Here is a 26,559-nt window from a genome sequence, read left to right on the forward strand (position 1 = left end):
GTGGTCCGTGGATCCTTGTTTATTTGTAGTGACCTAAATTTCCTTTCCCTACCCAAGGTCGGAGCATGTAGGAGATTCCTAGGACGTTAACTTATACTTCCTTCCTATATTTGACCTTCAGCCTTAACTGTTTCCAAGTTTTTAGCTGAATCCCGTTAGGGGCATCGAAATGATGCAACCAAAGTAGAAACATTCGTCAAGGAAATCTCACGTGATTAAGCCCGGATGTGAATAACTGTATAAAATCGAGTTCTGTTAAGTATATCTGATCTCCCTATTGGAGTTTTCACTGCGAATATTAGGAATACCCGATCCAAGACATGAAGGTAAGTGTTTGATTTATAGCTTATAAAATACTTCCGAAGTACGCAAGAATAACAATAACTTTTTTAATAGAATTTACGCGTTAACTCTTAAATTACGTGTGCACGCAGATACATATATGTATTTCGGTACCTAACAATATATATAGTTGTTCATATTTTTATGTAAAAGTTATGTTTTTATTTATCTTTTTTTTTAATTTTATTTTTTAAATTTAAATAATGCGAAATAGTTTAAAAATTATTGAGTACTTTTTTAAAAAAGTATATTATAACAAAAACATCATTATATAATCTACATAAAATAACTATATAATAATGTTGTAGTCAACTTAGCAGTTGCTGTTGTGCCTGAGGGTGATTCTGGATGCCCTTTGGTTCATAAGAAACACTCAGATCCATAGTGAAGTTAATATTAATTATATATCTCCTCCTTTCTCATCAATCTATCTAGCTGAGAAGTTCTTTACCAAGACAAGTAACCATCCAAACCCGTTAATCAAGGAAGCTTCGGAATACAATGAAGAAGAAATCAACAAATATAAAAGACCAAAATCTATTTTAAGTTACACAACTAACTTCACTGCCCTCAATGGGCGAGCATATAGCTCACAAACACTCCATTCAAAGTTCTTCCATTACAAGACAAAGGGGAATATGAAAAGCAATTTTGCTTCATCCATCTAGCCAGAAATGTTAATTTCTTAGCAGTTGCTCAGACCCTTGGAGGGTAATGGATGGCAGTTCTGTAGCCAATGAAGTTCTAACTGAGGCTTGGCTACTGCTGTTACCCTCCTGCCATGATCAGAGATTTAATAGCTCAATAACACCTTATCCCTACACTGTCCTCTACAGATAACGGGGAAGATGAAAAGCATTCTTGCTTCACCCCTTTAAGCCAGTCCTTATAAGGAGATTAGTAGCTGCTATCCCCCAAAAGCTCAGCCATGCTGTTTTCTAGAAGAAAGGTCTGCAATAAAGAAGACATCCTGCTATCTGGTCATATGATCTCATGGCAATCAGAGACCAAATATCTTGGAGTATTATTAATGGATAAGAAACAACTTTTTAACAAGCATATCAATCTCATTGGGTCCAAATCTTCCGAAGTAATCGCACAGCTCTACCCATTGATCAACCGCAAGAGCAAATTGAACCTACATAAGAAATTGCTTCTTTACCGGATGGTAATACGTCCAGTCATTACCTACGCCTCACCATCATGGAGTCACACTTCAAGATCAAACATTTCGGAATTACAGAGAATCCATAACAAATGCCTTAGGATGAATGCACCGTGGTTCATCAGAAATTCACCGAGAGGCCGGCATTCCACACATCTCCTTCCTTCTTCGTGATTCTTGCAGAAAAATTCTTCGTGAAGTCAAGTTCACATTCAAACCCTCTAATCGTACAAGCTGTCAATTACAATGAGACTGATTACTACAAACACAAAAGACCGAAGGCTATTCTTCTCTCAATTGATCATAGCTAACACAACTGCCCTCAGAGGGCGAGCTTAACCGCTCACAAACCTCCCATTCCCAAACAACTCTCATTACAGATAAAGGGGAACATGAAAAGCACTACTGCTTCGCCCATCCTGTCAGTAATCTTAAACGTAATGGTGGTTAGCAGTTGCTAACGTAACAATATCAATTTAATTAAATAAAATATAAATAAATAAAATAAAACGGTTTAAAATTTAATTAATCTGTTCAAATTAAATCCTTAGAGCAAAATTATTTATCAAGTAGTTTGTTTTCATTATTTATTTATTAAGAAATTCTATGTACACTTATTATACTATACTATACTCAGTTCGCATATACTATGTTAATTTTGATTCAACAGGTCCTCTTATTTTGTGCATTAATTGCTGCTGCCAGCGCCACTGGAATTCTCCAAACCATATCAGCACCCGTGGTTGCTCCGGTCGTAGTACCAGCTGTTCCAGAGACGGGTGTCAGCGCCCAGTTTCGTAGCGAAGATGTAAGTAAAGTCATTCAGAATTTGGCATCTAGGATAGCATTTAACCTACATTTGGGATATTATTAAAAGAGAACTGAAATTAATAAGGCAGATTCAACATTCTAAAATATGAATTGCTTTTCGGATGTAAATGTGGTAGGATATTTGAAATCACTATAGCTGTTTGTGCCCAATGCAAAGTTAGCATTTTATTTATTGATAATGCGAACAATCAAAATGATCAGAAGTTTTAAAACCATAATGGCACGAAGCAAAGAAAAATAAAAAATAGAAATTGTGAACATCACCCAATTTGGCATTATTATATTCTCGATAAACGCATTATTTGTGGGGTACTTAAGCAACTGGTGTTCCTCGCAGAAAAAATGACTACGAAGTTAGGATTGAAATGCATTTAGGATAATCATTGTGAACATAGAATGGTTAGAATTAACGTTATTCATTCATTAAATTTCAAAACTTTGTGTAATATCGTCAGTGAAGCCAAATTCATCAGCATTATTGGTAGAAAATGGACAATAATTGGAGCTCAAAACTTTCATTTAATATCGTGTTGGACCACCTTTAGCGACTGCCAATACCGATCCTCTTCAATTCCCTGCGCATAGTGAAATATGGGTGGGGAACAGCCTTCTTTAAATGTTTAGGGTCAATTGCTTCACTCAGAAAGTTCTGCGTCGGTACAAGCCTTCTCGTTCCTGTCTTAGGACCAGTTACGCCTCTTAGACACGTAATATGGGTTACTTTTCCACTGGGATGTCTCACTTTTTTGAGAAACCAGTCAGCTTTGTTGTTTCCAAAATCGTGGCTTCAGCCATATAGGCACCCACAATAAGCTCTTTATCGATCTCCGAAAGATCCTTCAATTTTCCCTTTGGGATCAATGCTATTGACGATTACTGACCAACAGCATTCTTAAATAAAGAGCCAAGAGGCTATTTTTCCGGCAGCGTAAATTAAGTTAAGGGGATAATAAATCCTTCATTGTTTTAAAGCCGGATACGAAACTCGGAGATCGAAATCTAAGAGTTTCATGGCGAAGAACTATCGGCGTGTCCAAACGTAAGTCCACCTTTGACTCGAGTTGCCCTAGTGTTGTACCATCCAGGTGTTGACTTACGCTTGGACTCGCCGATTGTTCTTCACCATGAAACTCTTAGATTTCGTATCCGGCTTTAAAATAATGAAGAATTTATTATCCCCTTAACTTAGCATTCTTAAATAGTTGCTTAGAACACGTGGTGGCTCACGTGACCAAGTATTTTGCATATAAGCTGCGTAAGTGACAGTTACGTACATCTGCATAAAGGTTCCTAATTCACTAGATGGTATGTGTAGTTGATAAGGGATGGTTTTGAATATTAGAGGTCAAAATAACCTAAAGTGATGTTCGTCTAGTGAACTTGGATCTCTTCGGGTGGTTGTGTTTTCTGAGTTTTCGTTTGGCAAAAGTGAAGCAATGAATATTTCATCACAGAATTTGTAACCTATTAATATAATCCTTTTTTATTATTACTTCGCAGCTGAGTCTGTTGAATTTCAGATCAGTTTTAAGACTGAAGAAACTCGCAGTGATTCAACTATTCTGAACATTATGCGGAAAAATTCACTTAGTTATTAATCATATTGTGTTGTATGAGTTGGTTTCTTCCAACTCCTTTGAATTAAATTCAAATTGTAGTCCGTAGTCCTCAACTATCGCTTCATTAGTTGGACTTAACACTGTGAAGACGTGGTTTTTACTCTGTAGAATCTAGACCCTCATACGCACCCTAAATAGTTCTAACATGATGTAAAAAATGGACTTCCTATCACAGCCCGGGTTGGATTTTATCAAAATTCTGCACATAATTAACTTTAAGTGATCTAATTTCAGCTTACTCAATCCAGTTAAGAACCTCTAGAAAAAAAAAATTACACAGAAAAGAACCTCAAGATTTTAATCCATTTATTCAACAAAACTTATGAATAAATATTAGTTAGAATTGGGAAACCTTGTTTCTTGTGTAGCATATCGTGAGAATATCAACTTCGCTGATGATGAGACTGACTACCTGACGATTTTCAAAGGGAAAAAAAAATAAAAGAAAATAAAAGGAACTTGTGGAAGGAAATATATTCGTCTGAGAATGGAACGGCATTAGAAGATTTATCCATTTATTTATCTAAAATTTCTTAAAATTAGAATAACAGGAGAATTGTACTAATTTTCCTAAGGTTCTCTATATTATCCTAGAAATTCAGTTCTTTTAATAAACATGGTCAAGTCACAGAGAAATTTTATTTATCATGTTGAGAAAGAGCTTCTTCCGATGTCGCTTGGAAGGCCTTTACAGAAACCTAACGATTAAAATTGCTTGTATTTCTATAAGCAATTATTAATAATATTTAGAATAATTCACAATTAATAATATTAACAATATTCCGAATGCAGTTCCATTCTGGTCATTTCAAAACGGATGTGGCACTAAACCAAAAATTCAAGTAGTACTGTTGAGCATAAAAATAGGAGCATCCATTGGTGTAGGAGACTCTGTAACCGAAAACAGCGATCTTTCTGTGTGATGAATGAAAGAATGAAAAAATTTGGAATTTAATTATGATTATTTATGTTTATATTGATTAATACAAATATATACTTAAAATTACATTTATTGTTTAAAATTGATTCAAAACGATTCATTTTAATAACCATATAAAAATGGTAAATATAATTACAAACTAATCTATAAAATATACTTTTAATATGTTTTTATTACATGTAGCATGAACAATATTGCTGTTACATAGTTTAATCCAGTCACTCCAAGTAACTACTGCTGCCATCTATGCAGTTCACTGTGCATTTGAGTCTAATAGAAAAAAAAAAGTAATGCAAAATAATAACAAAAGGTGTTTATGAAATATAAAATAATATATAGAGAGAGATTTTGATGTATTTTTTAAATTGAAAATCATAGATTTATAATCGTTTTAAAGGTTATAAATATATTTCGAAATTAATGAAAAATAATATATTTAGAAATTAATTTAAAAATAAGAATTATAATTTAAAAGTGATGAAAAAATATAATAATAATAAGATGATTAGTAATATAATTCTTAAATTTTATGAAACCATAAGCGATCAAAATAAAAAAAATTCAGATTTTAAGTAGAAAAATTAAAATAATATATATATAATATTTCGTTTTAATTAAATGGCGTTTCGCTTCATTCTGATAAAACTAAAGAAAAAATTTTTGAAAATAATTTATTTTAAAATATTACATAGAATCAATCAATTCCATTGTAGTTTATAACAAATTAAATTTTATTTTTATAAAAATTATAATCAGAATTTAAACAAATATTCATCATCATCATCATCATCATCAAATTCATGCCATGTACCCTCAAGGGGTATACAGGATATGACAGTACTACATGAAAAAATTACATCATTACTAACTTCCTATCTACAATTTTCCTCCAAATCAGTCTGTTACTTGTCAAGACTCCAACATTATCAGATCTTATATTTCTATCGTCTAAGGCATTTTGTACCATATCACTTCACCTATATCATGGTCTTCCTCTGGGTCGTTTTCCTGCCAACCTGGCAGAGAACACTTGTTTTGCTAATCTTTCCTCTCCCATTCTATTTAAGTGACCATACCACCTGAGATTAGCTCTGCTAACGCATTCCTGGATGCTGACAATGTCAAGTTCTTTCCTAATATCCTCATTTTTAATATGATATTGCCATTGATGCCATCTGTTCACACCTCTAATCTTTCTCAGGACTCTCATATCTGCGGTCTCTAGTCTTTGGTCAAGTGTTTTACTTCTGACCCAGCTCTCAGATCCATAAGTTAAAACTGGTTTGAACACTGTTATACAGCTAATTTAGTGTTCCGACTAATTTCTTTCTTATTCCATATGAATTTATTCAATTGACTTCCCACCATACCAGCTTTGCTGATTCTGTTGTCTATTTCTATATTTAATTTATCATCTTCAGTAAAAATTGTGCCTAAGTAGCTGAAATGTTTTACTTGTTCCACAGGTTCTCCATTCACAACACAGTTGACATTTTCAATGATTCTGCCTATTTTCATTGTCTTTGTCTTTTTATTGCTGACCTTCATACCATATCTATTACAACAGCTATTCAGTTTAGTCAGAGAATCTTGCAGACTTGTAGCGGATTTATTTAGAAGTATAACATCATCCGCATAAAGCAAAGAGCTGACATTAACATCTCCAATTTTGATATCAGGTTTAATACCACTTTCCTTCATAATGTGATCCATATAGATAATGAATAACAGAGGAGATAATGTACATCCTTGTCTCACACCAGATTTAACATTAAACCATCTTCCTGTACTTCCTTCAATTCTAACTGCTGACTTACAACTCAAATAAAGACTACGTATTGCTTGATATAATGCCCCATTGACACCATATAACTGCAGCTTATTGAATAGCTTCTCTCTTGGCACCTTGTCATATGCCTTTTCCAAATCGACAAAACTTAAATACAGATCTTTGTTATATTCCCATGCTTTCTCGACTATTTGTCGTAAAGTGAAGATCTGAGCCTGACAGCCTCTATTTGGCCTGAATCCAGCTTGTTCTTCACCAAGCATTTCTTCCACAATTCTTCTCAACCGTTTCTCAAGTATACTTGCATAGATCTTGCCAGGAACACTCAGTAGGGAAATACCTCTGTAATTCTCACATTCAGCTTTATTTCCCTTTTTATATATGGGTACTATGAGAACTCTACTCCAATCATCGGGAATTCGTCCCTCTGTCCAAGCTTTCTGAACTATGCAGTGCAGCCACTGTAAGACTTTTATACCACCATACTTCAGCATTTCTGGTCGAATATCATCTACTCCTGCTGCCTTTCCACATTTCAAGCCCACATTTCAAATATTTAAGTTGGATATTTTAATTCGAATATATTGTCATTTATATAGTCATTTCAATCAATATAATGTATAATGAAATGGAGACAATAGCCATACTTCGATCTTTATAATTAGTAATATGTTTCTGTTTTTTTTTTTTCTCTTCAGAATGTAGGTAACTTTGCTTTCGGTTATAACGAGGACCATACAAGCGGTGGAAGCTTTAGAAGAGAACAAGCAGACGCTCTTGGCACTGTTGTAGGTTCTTATGGTTTAAGAGATGCCGACGGCCGCATACGAGTGGTCAACTACGTGGCGGATGACAGTGGATTCCATGCAGATATCAAAACGAACGAACCCGGGGTCGAACCAAAGGACCCAGCCGATGTCACCATCAATAAAGATGCCGCTGTGGTAGTCGCCAAACCCGTGATTGCCGCACCTGTAGCGGTTGCCGTACCAGCCGCAGCTCCTGCTGCACTGATTTCAACGTTTCCTGAACCCGCTATTGGATTGGCCAAGAGCCACGTAGCTCTAGCCTCTCCCTTAGCACCTGTGGCCGTTTCTAAGACCCATGTAGAAGTGGCCCAACCCGCTGCCTTTACAAAATCGGAAGTGATCTACTCACAGCCTGCCCCTGTCGCTTTCCCAGCAGCAGCGGCAGTAGCCAAGTCCCACCTTGGAGTCCCTGCTTCATTAGTTGCCCCTGCCGTGGCTCATGCTGCAGTTCCTGCAACTTTCCCTGAATCATTTACTGTTACAAAATCCCATGTGGCCTCCCCTGGTCTTGGGGCTCCAGTAAGTGTAACAAACACCGCTGTCACCCACGCTTCCCCTGCCCACTTCGCTGCCCCTGGACATGTAGTGGCACCCGCTCATTTGGGTGGCCCCTTTGTCACTCAATCCCACTTGGCTGCCCCTGGACATGTAGTGGCACCCGCTCATTTGGGGGGCCCTTTGGTCACTAAATCCCACTTGACTGCTCCTGGTCATGTATTGGCATCCACTCATTTGGGTGATCCTTTGGTCAGCAAATCCCACTTGCTAGCATCCAATCACTTGGGTGCCCCCCACTTGCTTTCCCATAGCGGTGGTCTGGCTTATAAACCAGCTCATCTAGGCTATGGAGCGTACGGATATTATCCCCGAATTACATACGCACCCTACAATCTAGCCCACCTGTACAACACTCTACATAATAACTACTTTGACTACATTACTTCCCCAGCAACCTTTACCGGCCCAATAAGTTATTTCCATCGCTATTCTCCCCATCATGGCAAGAGCATAATGTAGGAGAAATACTTTAACTCCTTAATACCTAATGATCTTAGTTATTTAACTATACACTTCCAATTCTTTCTCAAATGTTTACTCTCTCTAGGCACAGAAGATTCTAGAAAGACTGCAGTAGGAGGTAGTTTCCAAGATAGAATATAGATGGTACCACTAACATGATTTTTTTTCTTTGTATCGGCAATCCGGGATGTTAAGGGTGGGACTTGGTAGATAAGAGGTCTCTTTGTGTCTATGAAATTTCTGTTGTACTATCCCTGTGTACATATATTTCGAAAACAATAAAATATTGTTTAAAGAAAAAGTCATAAAATATTATCTTTATTTCTTTAAGACCGACAGATACACCGCTAAATTCAAATGTGGATTTAATATAAAGTTCATTTCAAAAACAATTTTACTTCATGACGTCACACATTACGTCATGTAGAGTAAAACTAGAATAGTCTTCAGTATGAAATATAAGTTCATATATTTCATATTGAAGACTATTCTATTTATACTTGATAACATCTACCTACCTGTGTGAAAAATCCTAGAGAAGAACATCAACCTGGTTTAAGTAGTATTTATATGGAACCCTTCAGTTGCTGCTTTAGGACCTGAAGCTTTTCCTGTAATTCCGCTCTTGTCCCTTACCTTACAGTTGTTTGCAATTTAAATCTGAAAATATTAAATTAAATGACACCACAAACGAGAAAAACATTATTACATTAAGACTACCATAGAATCCCACAACGCGTTTCGGGACGGCAATCTACACTCCACGATCCACCTTCCTCCCCAGCGGTTTTCAAAAAGTTCTTCAACATAATCATGAAAGTCTGTGAAAACTGAAACGAATTTGACTCAGACATTAAGGACACAAATTGTCATTAAAGGAATAATAAACCTTGAGAGTCATTTAAGTAATTGACCACCTTTTTTAATGCTGAAATCTGAATTCTAAGCTCTTACAATAATAAACATTCATTAACACATCATCATCATCTATTTATATGTGCATACCGCGCTTAGATTTTTTTTGCGATATTACAAACGTAAATTACATGTAGAAATCAAAATGATGTTTCGATTTTGTTTAATATTTTTCTTAATCCTTATATTTTGTCTGAAAATTTAAGACCTAGATAGTAATGCACGTCATTTATATTATAAGATACCAATGTTTCTTTTACCACCATTCCACACCCACATACTTATTTAAACATGCAAAAACAGTTTGATCTCTGCGTGCGTAAAAAAAGACTCAAAGGAAGATCAAGATCAACATGAATTGATGCTGTTGTAGTGTACTGGAATCTCGAAATGCACGATCTAACGATATTTGAGTTCTTACAAATAACAGCTCAATGTGGTATAAAAATTACTGATACGAAGCTAATTACAATTCTAGCTCATACTACCTTGTACTCTAGTAGAGTGAGTATACACGACATTATCAAGAAATAATAACGATATTTTACTTTGAAAACAATAGAGAGGGCTTTGATGGGACGTGGATATTTGTGAATGTTTTCGATTGATGGATTTCGTGATCCGCTGTGAGATGCCTCATCCACTTTGCTTCATTGGAGACTTGAGAAAGTTCATCAGGGATTCATGTGGAAGAATCAAGAACAAAAACTGATAAAAAAAATAAAACAATTTATTGACTAAATTAACTACTTACAAGTCAACGTTTCGCAAGCTCCAGCTACCATTATCACTTTTACGATACACCATCAGCTAAGCTTGAGAAATGAAATAACCTCGACAACAATGACAGTCACGTGAATAAGCCAGTAAATTAATTTCATTTCAGTTTCCGGTAGTTTTTGTTCCAGTTTCTTTATAGTTTGCAGTAATATTTAACTTGTTCTTAATTAGTTTATTTATTCAAACGATAAAGTGATGACACAAATAGTTTAAAACATATAAATTTATAAAATTCTTTTACAAATGCAAATATCTTCTAAAATGTTAACCATTTGTAACAAAAAATTATAATAACCTGATTAAATTTTATAAATTTTCAAACACCTTTATTTTTTATAAATATTTTTAATAAATAATTATAACAACGCCTAATGTAATATATATATATATATATATATATATAACATACATAACATGCATCTATATATATATATATATATAACATACATCTATACATCTATATATACATCTATATATATATATATATATATATATATATATAACATACATCTATATCTATATATATATATATATATATAACATATATATAACATAACATATATATAAGATAACAAAAAATATAACATTTATAACAATATACAACATTATAACACAATATATAACATAACAAAAATAAAATAAGTTTTTTTTTTTTATTTATTACCACCAGTGATATGAACATCAAAAGAGGAGTGAGAGAAGGATGCGTACTCTGACCACTCTGGTTCAAAATATACTCAGAGGTAATCTTTAAAAAGGCATTGGAAGAATGTTCAGAGTGAATGACAGTAAATGGAAAGATTCTTACCAACCTACGTTATGCAGATGACATTACAGATAACATCATGGATCTCCAAAAACTCATTCACGGATATACATAAAAAGCCATAGAATGGGAATAAATATAAACATCAACAAGATGAAATGCACAGCCATCAGCAAACATCCAGCCTCATCAATGAAACTGACACTCAATGGAAAAAATATCGATCAAGTGTCAAGGTATAAATATCTTGGTTGCTGGCTTAATGAAAGGTGGGATTTTGAAATAGATGTAAAGACAAGGATTGAAGTTGTACGACAGTCCATCATGAAAATGAGAACATTATTCTGCAATAAAGATCTAATGCTGAAATGCTACGTCTGGTCCATTCTGCTCTATGGAGTTGAAACATGGACATTGAAGGCGACAACCACCAAGAAAATTAAAGCCTTTGAGATGTGGCTATATAGAAGTATGCAAAAGATGTCATGAACAGAAAAAATTACCGATGAAGATGTCTTAAAATCCATTTGCAAAGCCAAAGATCTCATACAAACAATCAAGAAACGAAAAACATCATATTTTGGCCACATCATACGAAATGGCAAATACCAACTTCTAAAAACTATTTTGGTAGGAAATTGATGGCAAGGAGGAAGAAAACGAATATCCGGTTTGACAACGTCAAGACGTTGACAGGAAAAAGCAGCGCACAACTGCTAAGATTAACGCAAGAACGCAGTTTGTTCGCCAAGATGTCGCTGACCTTCCATAGACGATGGCACCATAAGAAGAATTTCTCTATTTATTCGTATGGAGTTTCCCCCCTCGTTTGCAGGAATAGGTTGAGACCTCCTAATGAGGGATCAGGTATATTAGGATAAATCAGTGTGTTTTCACTGGACCAGTTTGCCTGTTCTGAGGGACGAAAAACGCGACTTTCTGCGTTAAAAAACTCTCTACCTTCGTATGAGACCGGCTAACTCACCATTAGTCGAAAGAAACTAGACAAAGTTTCTTCAGGTCATGGACGGGAATCGAACCCAGGTCTTTCCGACCAAAGGACTTCGTCTATACTGAATGAGCTACGGAGGCTGTAAATAAGTTAATATGATGATTAACATGAATGTAATGGTGTGATGACAAGAAGATAATAAAAAATTAGTTAAAACGTTCGGTAAGATCCGCCATAAAACCGATTCTTCATTTGTGCACAACCATACATATGGTGACCTTTCCTATCTGTGTACAAAGTAATCTTAATGGATATCTGACTAAGCGTGAGATAAGAATGTCGTCTCTCTTTACTAGCTCATTATCTTACTCCTTGAAGAGAGCAAATACAGAAATTGAGGAGTGGTTGTCGTGATGATGGTCTTTAGGACTAAAGTCATAAAATAACAAATATCCTGAAGAACTACTGCACCAAAACACGGTTTGATCATTTATTATTATTATTATTATTATTATTATTATTATGCACTACTAGCAATTCACACAGACATTAACACAACTATCTGCAAAGCACAACAAGGCCTAAACGAAATCACAACACACTTCCACCAAAACGCAATTCTAATCAACGGCACCAAAACACAGATGTTGATAATACACAACCCAAGAATCATACGCCCCGCATCACTATCGATACATTGTCACACATACCGCTGCATTAACAACAAAAGTACCTGCCAATGTTCCGAAATCAAACCTGTAACACACGCAAAATACCTCGGTCTCTATATAGATTCCCACCTTAAATGGACAAAACATATAGAATACCTACACACCAAACTCCGGATCATCGCAACAAAACTCTTCCAAGTTAAAGACATTATTCCACCCAACATAAAAAAAACTCCTATATCACGGTATCTGCGAATCCCTACTCAGATACGAAATAACAGTCTATACAAATACATCAAACAGCCACCTAACAAAATTAGAAACACTACACAAAAATCATGTCAGCAGTGATTTGGACACCTTACACGCAACAACCAATATACGACAAGCACATGGCGATACACAGAATTCTGAACATTAAAATCCTGAAACACTACATGATATTAACAAGCAATTACTTCAACACCATCTATCGAAACAACAGAGACACATATCGTATAACACGACCTACAACAACTCTCTACATCCCCACACCCTTCAACAACTCATACGGTTCATTTGTGAGATCGCATCAGATACCCATGCAACTCAACCACTTACCAAGAAAGTTAAAACACTTAGATAACTACAGAACATTAAAAAACGAACTCTGGAAAATATACCAACAAAGTTAAGAAACCATTAACACTAATATACACATCACAAATCACTAGCATCCAATGCCTACATCCCATACATAAACAGTAGCAACAACACAAATAGTGAAGGCTAAATCCCACTCTCTTCATAAAAGCTAACCCAAGCTTCGAAGTAGGTTGGATTAACTTGCCTCACTCATCTACAAGTAATACTTATAAGCAAATGCAGAAATTTGTATGTATAATCATTCTTTCTCAAACTTAAAAAAAATAATATTAATAAATAAATAAAAATAAAATAAAAAATTATACAAAAAATTCTGTATAATCTTCACTGTTAATATTAGAAGAACACGTGTTGTAAATACATGATATAAAGGCAAAAAAGTATTATTAAAAATTTTAATTGAAATCCAATGTAGGAATTGCAGCACTTAGTGCTGAACTCTGTAAAATTATAAGATGCAATGTCACACAAGATGTTTATTGTATATATAAATATTTTAGCAATCAATAAATATATTATTATTAAAAAATAAATAATAAATTTGGGACAACATGCTTTCGAACAGTACTAGGATATATACCTAGCAAGATCGCATTCTTAATACAGTCATACTTGAAGAAAGCCTGCAGAGATCTCTAATATATACAACTCAAAGATTCAACAAAACAACTCTAATATATACAATTCAAAACAAAGTCAAGCAAAGAACAACTAGAAGTCAACCAAACTAGAAAGACGATGAATTGCTGTGACTAACAGGAATACTTAACGGGGAAGAAAACCACATAACATGGAGGAACTTCCAGATACACTTTCTCTATTAGCGAATCCGAAGCAACATGGCAACGAAAATCGAATGCGAAGCGTGACGAGCGGAGGCGCCTCATACTGTAGAGAAAACAAAGCGATGCACTCTTTAACGACAGGTGCCAAACAGCAAACGCAGCAACCAAAAGCAGAGGAAATGAAGAAGAAAGAATTTAATAACGTGAACACAGGTAAATCCATTTTGAATCCATTACTTTAAAATAAACTACAGAACTTAAAACGACTGCTTGGTATATGTTCGAGAACTATTTGAAAAGCAGACCGCACAAATTTCGGGAAAATTTCGCCAACACGACGAGTTTATTAAGTTTAATAATCATTCTGTACAAGAAGCATTAAAATGCTAGCGGAAGACTATAACTTGACTAAAGAGAAAACCGAACTATGGCAAGAACTAAATTCTCAATAAATAAATAAAAACGAACTGTCAAACCAATAGCAGCATAAAAATGATCTCCTTATAGAGTGTATTCTTAAAACTATCGAATGTTCAGTCGATACAGTTTTAGGGACATTTTAGAGACACAGTAGTTCAATTAAGCCACAAAATTGAACCAAACTATATCCAGTGATTTAATCGATTACCTGAAAATAGGAAGGAAAAAGGTTTTCGGAACACCTCTCCTCGTATTCATAAATAGCCCGACAAAAGACAACTTCGTAAAAGCCAGCAGGATGAAAAATAATAATAATAAATAAACAGTAGTCAAGGATCTGAATGGAACTCACGACCATACCCCAATCTATCTATCCGAGTACTTAACACCATATTTCCAGAAACTGTTTTGCCATAAAAGGAAAGTAAAAACAGAAAAACATTACTAGTTCACATGGGTAACAGAGAGAAATATCCCTTACAAAGACACATAATACAAAGCCAATCCAAATAAAATCTGGAGATCTCAAAAGATTCTTCATGTCTACATCAGGAGCATTCAAAAAATACTGGCTGACCCTCCAAGCTTATCTGAAGGAAGATATATAAACAACATAGACATTTAAATATTGACAGAAGTATCCACAGCAAATGAAAAGGCAAGCATCTACCAAATGCCAAACTTCCAACAACACAAACACCGCAGAGAAACCAAACGACGGGGTGGTATGATAATATTTAGTAAACATAAATAATTAGTAACAGAAATCAACTATAAATTGGAATATGCGTAAAATATATGAGAAGGAGTAAAAAATACCAAACAACAAGACAACTCCTTGATATTAAACGCTATCTACAGACCATCCAACTTACAAAATTTCTAGATGAACTAAACAGATGGCTTTCAACCACGGAAGAAGGCGCCTCAGAATACTTGATAATAATAGGAGACATTAATATAAACATTAGGAACATAAATAATAACGCAATAACTACAATAGGAACAATACCTAGACCTCTTATCGGCATATAACATAACTTCATCCATACAGTCGTATACACGAGAAAAGATAGTCAGAAACACAACAACCTCATCCTGTATTGACCACATAAATATACGGATCCCTCCAAACAGCTACAGATATACAGTAGCCGTCATGACGTGCAAACTGGGAGACCATTATGTCACTGCATTACAGTTACATACTGAACGAGAACCCTTAAAACTCACTGAGACTACAAAACAGTATTATAGCATTTATTCAAATTAAGTGGATATTGAATTCAACATTATTTCTTAGCCGGATAAGAAACTCAAAGATAGAAATCTTTGAGTTTCTTATCCGGCTAAGAAATAGTGTTGAATTCGATATCCACTTAATTGGAATAAATTTACTTCGCTGAAGAGAAGCCTATTGGCTCTTTATCTTAGTAGTATAATAACATTCTAAACGAAACTATAGTAAACGACGAAATTCGAAAAACCGACTGGACGCTGTATATAATAATCTTAAACTTACACTTAATAAAATATATAACAAAGCATTGACAAAAATAAAAATACGCTCCCAAACCAGGCTAGATAAGAGACAATATATTAGTTGATATACAAATAAAAGATGCCGTATGGATACACCTTAAGAAGTCACCTAACAATATCGTATTACAAGCCAAATACAAAAGAATACGGAATCTCTTAACAACAGAGATTAGAACTCCAAAAAGAAACTATTATAGAAACAAATTAACAACAGCTTAGAGCGACATCAAGGAAACCTGGCACCTGATCAATGAAATGCTGGACAATACACACTGCCTCATAAACAATAAAACACAACTTTGTTTGCGAGCCCAAATCCCTCAAACAGTTGGCAAATTACTTCAATCAGCGCTTCGAGAACTCTGTCCAAAAACTACAGGAAACATTCTTTCCTCATACAAAGAAAAATTCTTCAACAGGACTATGAGCAACCCAGTCAATGCGGTTCCCCACAGTAACAAAAGAAGAATTGTCCCTTGCAATTCATCAAATTAACCCTTACGAAGACACTCAACTAACAAATTTCCGTTATACTAAAACTAATAAATAATCGAAACGGGGTACATGTCTGAAACACCAACGACAGCAATGATCACCCCATACATAAACACAGGAAGAAAAACGTTATAAGTTACAGACGCATCGCCACAGTCTTTGTAAACAACCAAATCATCGAGTAAATTCTCCACACACACATTGAAAAATTCCAATTCATCCCCCAAAACACAATAAAGGTATAGCAACAGTCCTGAAAGATTTCACAGATCTAATAACCGCTGCACCAGTGGTCCAAAGCATACATCAGCGTACAGCAAAGAGGTACTGGTAACCTATGGAGTACCACAAGGAGCCGTTCCTTCTCCATTTCTGTTAACACACACACACACACACACACACACACACACACACACACACACACACACACACACACACACACACACACACACAGGATATTAACAAACTTCCCCTAAAAAGTAACATCTTCCAATACGCAGACGACACGGCCATGGAGTCCATTCACAACACAAACACAGTTTACACAAATATTCGACACATCAATATGGTCGGCAACTGGCTAACTGAAAACGGCATTGAACTCTAAAAAAGAAATTTAATGATATTCAAAATCCCCCAGACCCAACCCCTAGAAACTATGCATCTCGCTATCCGATACCCATCCTCTTATACACAAACCGCTGATCCTAAAACCAAAACCATCACACAAGTGAAAACAACACGATATATCGGACTTCACTTCGATGCTGATCAAAGTTGGAATAGCCATATAAACACCTACACAACAAACTCAGGATAAGAGCAAGCAAACTACATCGATTAAAAGACATTGCTCATAAAAAATACTAATCTATAATCACTATGCGAAAGCATTATAAGATAAGCAATTACATCATACGCATTCTGCGAAGTCTATGAACTTAATAGATTACAATGGTTGCAAAATAAAATGGTAAAACTGATATTGTGGTAACAAAGAGAACGGCCCACACTTATACGAGCAGCAAGGACAGAACACAAAATATTTAAGATGAAACACTTATGCCCCTACACAGTCATATATATATATATATATGGGTTCGATTCCCGTCGCCGACATGAGGAACTTAAGGATCTTTCTCAAACATCGCCAAGTTAGCCAGTCTTGGACGTGGACAGCAGGGTTTTTCCTCCCTCGTTTATCTAAGGTTCTTACTCCCGCAAAGCAGGCAAGCCGGTCTCGTGATCACACGAGCTACAGCCATAGGATATACCGTGAGGCATAGGGCTAGTCACTCTATCCTCGGGACGGTTACGACTTACGAGAACCTAATTAGCTCCGTAACAGGTCAGTAAGGCCTAATACGTAGTAGGCATTAGAAGAAGACTTGCTACGTGCATGTATAATAAATACTTGCAACTGAATATTGTAACAGAACAGGAAATATAATGCGCGAGTGTTTAAAAAATTAATTAACGGAAATTAAATGTAGCCTTGCCTGAAATTAGCCAACTTTGCACTTTAATCTTACAATTCCTGCAACTAGCGCCTCTATTGAAAAACTTTCTCAGTGATGAACGCAACTAAACAAGTTCACCAACGCAAGAATGGTTAACCATATTTATTATCAATTCTCATTGAGAAGAGCCAGTTGAAACGATCAAAACGATCAAAAGAACGATCAAAAGAAGTCTAGTGTTCCATTACGACGTTATAGACATTTCGTCTGACAAAACTCGACGTATAAAGCTGACTTACAAAATGTAGAAACCAGAGGCATATGCAGACGATGGAGTAATTTTTAAAAAAGCACGTTTTTAATTATCTATAAATTAATTATACTGAATAAATATCCATAAGAATATATAATATATATATACATTATATTTTATACAATTATTAAATACAAAATAATAATGATCAAGTTTAAATATCTTTAAATATATTTAATAATATTAGTGACTAATTCCAACACATTTTATGTTTTTAAAAAAGAGAATTATAAATAATTACTAATTTGCAGGTTCAGAAAATTTGGGAAAAACCCATCCTGGGAGGATAATGGATGGCAATGCTGTAGCCAATGAAGTTCTAACTGAGGCTCGGCTATTGCCGTTACCCTCTTGCAATGATCAGAACTTTATTTATATTTATATTTATATAGCTCAATAACCGTTCTCCAGGAGAGGGTGTTACTTCACTGTTGATTGACCAAATTATTGGAGAATTAGACGAGACCTATAGACCAATACCCTTGGAGGGTACTGTATGGCAATGCTGTAACTAATGAAGTTCTAACTGAGGCTCGGCTGTTGCTATTACCCTTCTGCCATGATCAGAGCTTCATAGCTCAATACCACCTTATCCCTACACTGTCATCTACAGATAACGGGGAATATGAAAAGCATTCTCGCTTCGCCCCTTTAAGCCAGTCCTTATAAGGATAAGGACCTTTCCCCAGGGAATTTGAAAAAACATCCCAGTCCTTTTTAGGACTTCCAGGGTAACGGATGGCAATGCTGTAGCCAATGAAGCTTTACCTGAGGCTCGGCTATGGCCGTTACCCAGCCATGACTAGAGCTTTTAGCTCAATAACACCCCATCCACACAGATTTTCTTCATTCAGATGACGGGATAAAGAGTCAAGGACTCAGTCCGTCGCCCAATTCTTTTAAGAACCGTTCCCCAGGCTTTTAAGACTTCCAGGGTAACAAATGGTAGTGCTGTAACCAATGAAGTTTTAACTGAGGCTTGGCTATTGCCGTTACCCAGCCACGACTAGAGCTTTTAGCTCAATAACACTCCATCCACACAGATTTTCTTCATTCAATAAAGAGTCAAGGACTCAGTCCATCTCCCAGTTATTTTAAGAACCGTTCTCCAGGGGTATGTTTTTTTAGGAAACAAGCCAAAAGTCCTTTTTAGGACTTCCAGGGTAACAAATGGCAATGCTGTAGCCAATGAAGTTTTAACTGAGGCTCGGCTATTGCCGTTACCCAACCATGACTAGAGCTTTTAGCTGAATAACACTCCATCCACACAGATTTTCTTCATTTAGATGACGGGATAAAGAATCAAGGGCTCAGTCCATTTCCCAGTTCTTTGAAGAACCGTTCCCCATCCCTGTGTGGTTACCGGGATAAGAATAGCACTAATGTAGCTCATGCATATCGTACGAGGGACTAAAATGGGTACCCAGGAGGGTAATGGATGGTAATGCTGTAGCCAATGAAGTTCTAACTGAGGCTCTGCTACTGCTGTTACCTTCCTGCCATGATCAGAGCTTTAATAGCTCAATAACACCTCATCCTTACACTCTCCTCTACAGATAACGGGGAAGATGAAAAGCATTCTTGCTTCGCCCCTTTAAGCCAGTCTTTATAAGGACCGTTCCCCATGTGGTTGCCGGGATAAGAATGGCACCAATGTAGTTCACGCATGTCTTACGAGGCTACAACTAAAATGGATATACAGAGAGGGTAATGGATGGCAATGGTGTGACCAGTGAAGCTCTAACTGAAACACGGATATTGCTGTTACTCTCCTGCCATGATCAGAGCATTATATAGCTCAATAACACCCTATCCTTTCACTGTCCTCTTCAGATGACGGGGAATATGAAAAGCATTCTTGCTTCGCCCCTTTAAGCCAGTCTTTATAAGGACCGTTCCCCATGTGGTTGCCGGGATAAGAATGGCACCAATGTAGTTCACGCATGTCTTACGAGGCTACAACTAAAATGGATATACAGAGAGGGTAATGGATGGCAATGGTGTGACCAGTGAAGCTCTAACTGAAACACGGATATTGCTGTTACTCTCCTGCCATGATCAGAGCATTATATAGCTCAATAACACCCTATCCTTTCACTGTCCTCTTCAGATGACGGGGAATATGAAAAGCATTCTTGCTTCGCCCCTTTAAGCCAGTCTTTATAAGGACCGTTCCCCATGTGGTTGCCGGGATAAGAATGGCACCAATGTAGTTCACGCATGTCTTACGAGGCTACAACTAAAATGGATATACAGAGAGGGTAATGGATGGCAATGGTGTGACCAGTGAAGCTCTAACTGAAACACGGATATTGCTGTTACTCTCCTGCCATGATCAGAGCATTATATAGCTCAATAACACCCTATCCTTTCACTGTCCTCTTCAGATGACGGGGAATATGAAAAGCATTCTTGCTTAGCCCATCTAGCCAGTCCTTTTAATCACTAATGTGCGACTGGTAAGCATTGTGGCTGTGATCTAGTATTATTCTTCATTAAATCTGGTTTCCAGAAGATATGTTTCATTATGGCGTGATTCCAAGAAACAGAACGGTTCTATTTGCTGAGAGTTTGAGTTTAAAGTGATCTTACCTCAAGAGTTTTTGGAAAGGGAAAATTCCATATTTTGTTTGTCGTGAAAAAGAAAAATGTTGAGTAAAAGTGAAGAAAAGAGATGATTTCAACCGATGTACGATCGTAGTGTTTTATTATTATTAATAGAGAACTCCAGGGAGTCAACACCAGCTATCATGCTTTTTCTTGAATTCATTCACATTGCTTGCAGACACGACATCAAATAGCAATCCATTCCAAACACGCACACCACTCTATGAGAGAAAAACATCAATCTTCCCCCCCCCCTCTTGGTGGCATGCATTTTCAGCTTCCAAGGACGCCCTCTCGTCATTTCCCGAAGGTCCATAAAACAGACAAATCCGATCAAATGAAATCCTGTATGACCCTTTCAGAAGGTTGTAGGTCTCAATCATATCACCCCTCTTTCTCCCATTTGCGAGTATTTGCAGTCTACAAATTCTCAATTGGTTTTCATAATCAGTATTTTATAATCTGATATCATTTTTAACATTCTCCTTTGCACTCTCTCTACTGTGTCAGAATCACAACGGAGACCAGACCTGCGAATAATAGTCCAGGTGAGGTCTTATCAACGCCTTGTAAAGAGGAAAAATGATATCCTTATCTTTATATGTCAAAGTCCGTTTCAGAATTGCTATTATCTTTTGATTTGTGTTTGCAACCTTTGCTACATGGCTCCTGAACTTCGCCTTCCCATCTAGTAACACTCCAAGATCCCTAACCTTCTTCTAGCATAATCCCTTATATATCTAATCACCCAAAGTGCATAACTTTACATTTACTGACACCCATTTTCCCATGTCCACAATTCCAGCCTACTCAAATCATTCTGCAAGTGCTGCATATCAGCAACATTCCTGATTACCTCTCTTCGCATCACCAGAAAAATAACTGCATATCGCTTGTCAAATCCTTCACAATAGCATTAATGCAGAGATTGAATAACAGTGGACCAAGTACTGATCCTTGTGGTCAGTACTTGGTTCACTGTTATTCATCCCCCATATACTACTTTTTGATATCTGCCAGTCCACGCTAATATTCTATAATCCAATCCCATATTCTCCAATATATGCAACAGTCTACCATGCTCTATTCTGTCAAAAGCCTTAGCAAAATCCAAAAGTATCATGACGTATCCATTCCCCTTGTCATGTTCAATGGTAACATTGCTATAGAATGTGAGCAGGTTGCTAAACCACGATCTTCCCTTAGTAAACCCATATTGCTCATTGCAAAGTAGAGGTTCACTGTCAACTCATTTCTGAATGCGAGACCTAACCATTTTTTTTTTCAAAAATCTTCACCACCACTCCTGAGATACTAATTGGTCGATAGTTGGATAAGTCGTTCTTTGCACCACCCTTATGCAATGGAATTACCATACATTCCTTCCATTCCTGTGGAATCTTCCTTGTTATGAGGCACAAATTATAAAGTCTGGTGAAAGCAACAGCCAGTTCAGCTAAAAATTCTTTTAGCACGTGTGCTGATATCCCATCATCCTCTATTGCTGAATTTTTATTCAGTTTGTGCAACAATCCTAATACCACCTCTTCATACACCTAGGTTTCTCCACTCGGCTAAGAGGTAGCAGTGAACTCAATGTTATATACTGGTACACCAGATTAATAGCTTTTAGCACAAAGGGCACTCAGCTAATCCTCGCACCATTTGCATTCAGAAGTTATTCTTTCATATTCATTCTTTCTTTTACTTGCAACATATCGATAGAATTCTTTATGGTTGTGTTTAGCTTGCATGCAGAGCCAGTTTCTTATTCTACTCTGACTTAGCTATCATTAGCAGCATGCCCCCCCGTCCTCCTCTCCTATCCTCTCTATCCTTCCTAAAAATAGTGTACACTTTACTGACTGATATCGAGTATAAAGGGTTCTGGTTCTGCTAGCCAGGTCTCACTAATTCCTACAGTCTGAGGTCGCAACATATTGACTAAAGCAACAAACCCTACACCTTTCTCTCTGATACTCCTAGCATTCGTGAACAGACATAATAATCTACCTGAATGTTCTTTTGTATACTTGTCTCCAGTCTGCATACACAGTTGGACAACTTGCAGATCTCTGTTCTTCTCTGGTGCCTTATACATATAGACATCTTTGCACACATTTGGCAAGTCCAAACCGGAAACACAAAGAAATCGTTCTTTCCTCGTCAATATTTCCATGACAAAGCCCATTCGCATCATTAACACCGTTACATTGTCGTTCTTACACTCATATTCTCCCATTCCTCCCATTATAATTTAGTTTCCCTCTCTCATACCAGTTATTAGTTTATCAAGATTCCTAATACGAAACGTATTCAGGTGTAGGCCTTCCCTCTTATACAAATCCAATCTCCCCTCTAACTCACTCCACACATCCAAAAACTTGCATCCATTCCTTCTACGCATCGAATCGTTTACCACCATTTCCCTCCTTCTTAATTCATTTTTATCATAGCGAGGTAATATACTTATGATTTTCACTTTCTCACTCTTAACCCTTCTTCCATCAATACTTTCATATTGAACTCTCTCATACCTCTCAACAACCTTCTCATTCGGAATTTAAGTTAAGTCGTTTAGTACCTTACTTACAATTAGGATTGCTTTTAGTTTCCATTTCTGTATGCATTTCTACTGCAGGTATTACATTTCTAATTTTTGCTCCTGAACAACTTCACGTTATGTTAGAATCGCCATACCATATATCAGGGTGTCCCAAACTTTTCATACGACGGAACACTTCACAAATCCTGAAATTTTCACGAAACACCTTAGTTAATTTGTAATGTATTAATTAATAATTAATTATTAATTTAGCTGATTTTTATTATTAATTAAAAATTGATCATTAACTATTACTTAATGATTAATTAAACATAAACATCATTAAATTAATTTGTGCTGATTTTCATTGACATATCCCATTCTGATCACCAAAAATTTATAATATTATAGGTACTTACGAGTGAATGCAGACTTTTTCTCCTGTGTGCTGGTAGTTTCCTCCTCCTTTTGTACATCCTGGAGATCGCTTTGTAGGCTGGTAGTGGATGACTCACTATCTGTTGAGTCACATACACTTTCAATAAGAGATTTCTTAACACCAAAATTAAACAAAGTCCCTTGTCTGTTATTCATATTAATATTAAAATCTGCAGGCCTATTACTTTTAAAAAAATCACGGCACTACGGATTCGAAACAAGCCCTTTCACCCTACAATAAGAACTTGCGAAGAAAGTATTCAGTATTAATAGATTTTAGAACCGGATACAGACTCCCTTGATCTTCGATTTCAGGGGGAAATTTTTCTTTATAAGTCCTTGCTGCTGTCACTGACATTTGCTACACAGATGTTATTTCGTTCAGTTTTGAGAACAGAGGATACGCCGCCCATTGCTGTAATCGGCTTGCAGTCAATTTTTATGATCGGTCATAAACAGCGGGATTCTCTTTCCCGATTGTTGAAAGATTTCGATGTGTGAAAATTAACGATACACAGATGTTATTAGGCGTTCTGGGTCTGAACTTTTCGACATATTCACGAATATTATTCTCCTCAGGATATTTCCACTGTAAAATATTTATTCATGAAAAATGCTTAGAAAACTAAAATGACAAATTCCAGGAGAACTTCTCGCGGAACACAATTTGGGAAAGACTGCCATCTTCTTTGAACAATCAACGATACTTCCTTGATTTTCGTTACTTATAGCTTATATGTTTCCTTGCTTTGCTGTTTCTTATTTTCTTGTTTAATTTTCTTTTTCTCCCTATGTTCACGTTCACTCAGTCGCTGCTCGACTTTCTGTAATTTCATCATAGTCTCTCTGATAATCTGCTTTAATTTTGCTATTTTGGAGGTTAATTCATTTTCAATAACCTCCTCAATATCTTTGTAACCTCCTTAGCGGGACAAGCCTTCTTGTTCCCGACTTTTCCGCTCTTCTTAGCGTTACGTTTCTTGTGCGTTTTTGGCGCCATTTTGAACTATATTTATTATTACAAGATCTTAACAAAACATATGTTATAAAATACCAAATACGCTACAAACACTTAAACCTACACTAATATGTTATATATTTCCTAAAGGAAAAACACAATAAAACAAACAAAAATCACCAATTTTGCAGAAGCACTAAATTCACCAAATCCAATGTAGCTCGAACCGAAATACTACATTTTATTTTATATATAAAATGTAACTCAAATAACATGCTTTACTTAAATATTATTTTGTTACATGTATCTATATATTATTTCATTTATGCATATCATTAATTACTGTTTTTCCATTGGTTGTTATTACTATTACATGGCATCTCCAGGGAGTCCAAAGACTCATCGAGGGAGGGCACTTACTCTACAACTCTGTCTTCACCACTTAATCCACCAACTACAACGAACCTCTACTACCACCATCATCTACGCCAACGCCATCTACTACCTACCACCACCACTAGTATTTTCACAGACAATCACAAACATCCATGCCCACTGTAGGATTCGAACCCGTAGCCTTTTGGGCTGGAGAGCGGATGCACTAACCACTCGGCCAAGCTGGTTGGCTTATCATATCGACATTATCTGTGGCTTTTGTCTACTTTTTTTAGATTTAGAAATTATCTTTCCAATCATAACAAATTGATTTGATGTTTGTGGTTGTTTTGTTCGTATTGTAAACTGAACTTTGTGTGTGTGTGTGTGTGTGTGTGTGTGTGTGTGTGTGTGTGTGTGTGTGTGTGTGTGTGTGTGTGTGTGTGTGTGTGTGTGTGTGTGTGTGTGTGTGTGTGTGTGTGTGTGCGTGCGTGCGTGCGTGCGTGCGTGCGCGCAATGAAATGCATTTCCCACCAAAAGACCTTCAAAAACATCCATGTCAGCACACACACACACACACACACACACACACACACACACACACACACACACACACACACAGAAAGAGAGAGAGAGAGATCTATTTGTTAGTTTTCAATACATTTTCTCCGAATGTCTGATATTTAGTGGTATTGGATAAAAAGAGCAAATTATGAAATCTCGCAAAATAAGCCACTTTCGTGAACACAGTTGTCTGAAAGTCAAGTCAACCACATTATCGTAACGAAATTTGGTTTTAGAAGTCAATTATTTGTCCCCAGAATTTTAAGGTTTTCTACGTTTATTCTGATTCACAGTTCTCTGTACGATAGTTGGTTGTTTCATACATTGTACCAATCAATGACTTTCTTCTTCCATTTTTGCCACTCATACTAAGAATGATTGATACACACTTATTCTTTCTATTGCTGAAATACTTTAATAATTGTTTTCTTATAGATGAAATCTCTATGAAATTGGATCAGTTATAACTGCCCAGTTTTGGCATAGTTCTGAGGTATCTCAAACTTGGCTCGACAATATTTCTTGCAAATTCATCCTAAAGCGATTATCCTAATAGCGAGGATAATACTACGTATTGTGCCCAACACGTAACAGTAAAAGCATCAAATGATAATATAATAAAAGAACAAAGAAATAAAACCAACCGTCATTCATTCTCTTATTCATGTGACTACATCCGCGACGGACTTTAAACGTTTCGTGTATGTTAGTACCTTAGGATCGGTTTTTAAATTTCAAATTTTTTATTCATTTTTACAACATTTTGCAGGACTTTTCAAATCTCCACAAGGTGGCAGTGGTTTCACACTGGAT

The 26,559-nt window shown here is 36.2% G+C and overlaps 1 protein-coding gene across 1 annotated transcript; it reads left to right on the plus strand.

Annotated features, from left to right (window-relative positions):
- The first annotated feature begins 305 nt into the window (after nt 1–305).
- On the plus strand, nt 306–26,196 carry LOC150096024 (uncharacterized). Its single transcript, XM_090409597.1, has 4 exons — nt 306–326; nt 2,178–2,315; nt 7,385–8,014; nt 26,182–26,196. Exons 1-4 carry the CDS (start codon nt 321–323, stop codon nt 26,194–26,196), a joined length of 789 nt encoding a protein of 262 aa, XP_090265723.1. The 5' UTR covers nt 306–320.
- The last annotated feature ends 363 nt before the right edge of the window (nt 26,197–26,559 follow it).

The sequence above is a fragment of the Typopeltis vanoorti genome, chromosome 19 (assembly GCF_054136105.1).
Source record: "Typopeltis vanoorti isolate ZY-2024b chromosome 19, IOZ_Tvanoo_1.0, whole genome shotgun sequence".
Taxonomy (NCBI): Eukaryota; Metazoa; Arthropoda; class Arachnida; order Uropygi; family Thelyphonidae; genus Typopeltis; species Typopeltis vanoorti.

Coding starts and splice junctions, on each gene's coding strand:
- LOC150096024 (XM_090409597.1), top strand. Junction 2,316..7,384: donor CCCAGTTTCGTAGCGAAGAT/GTAAGTAAAGTC, acceptor TTTTCTCTTCAG/AATGTAGGTAACTTTGCTTT.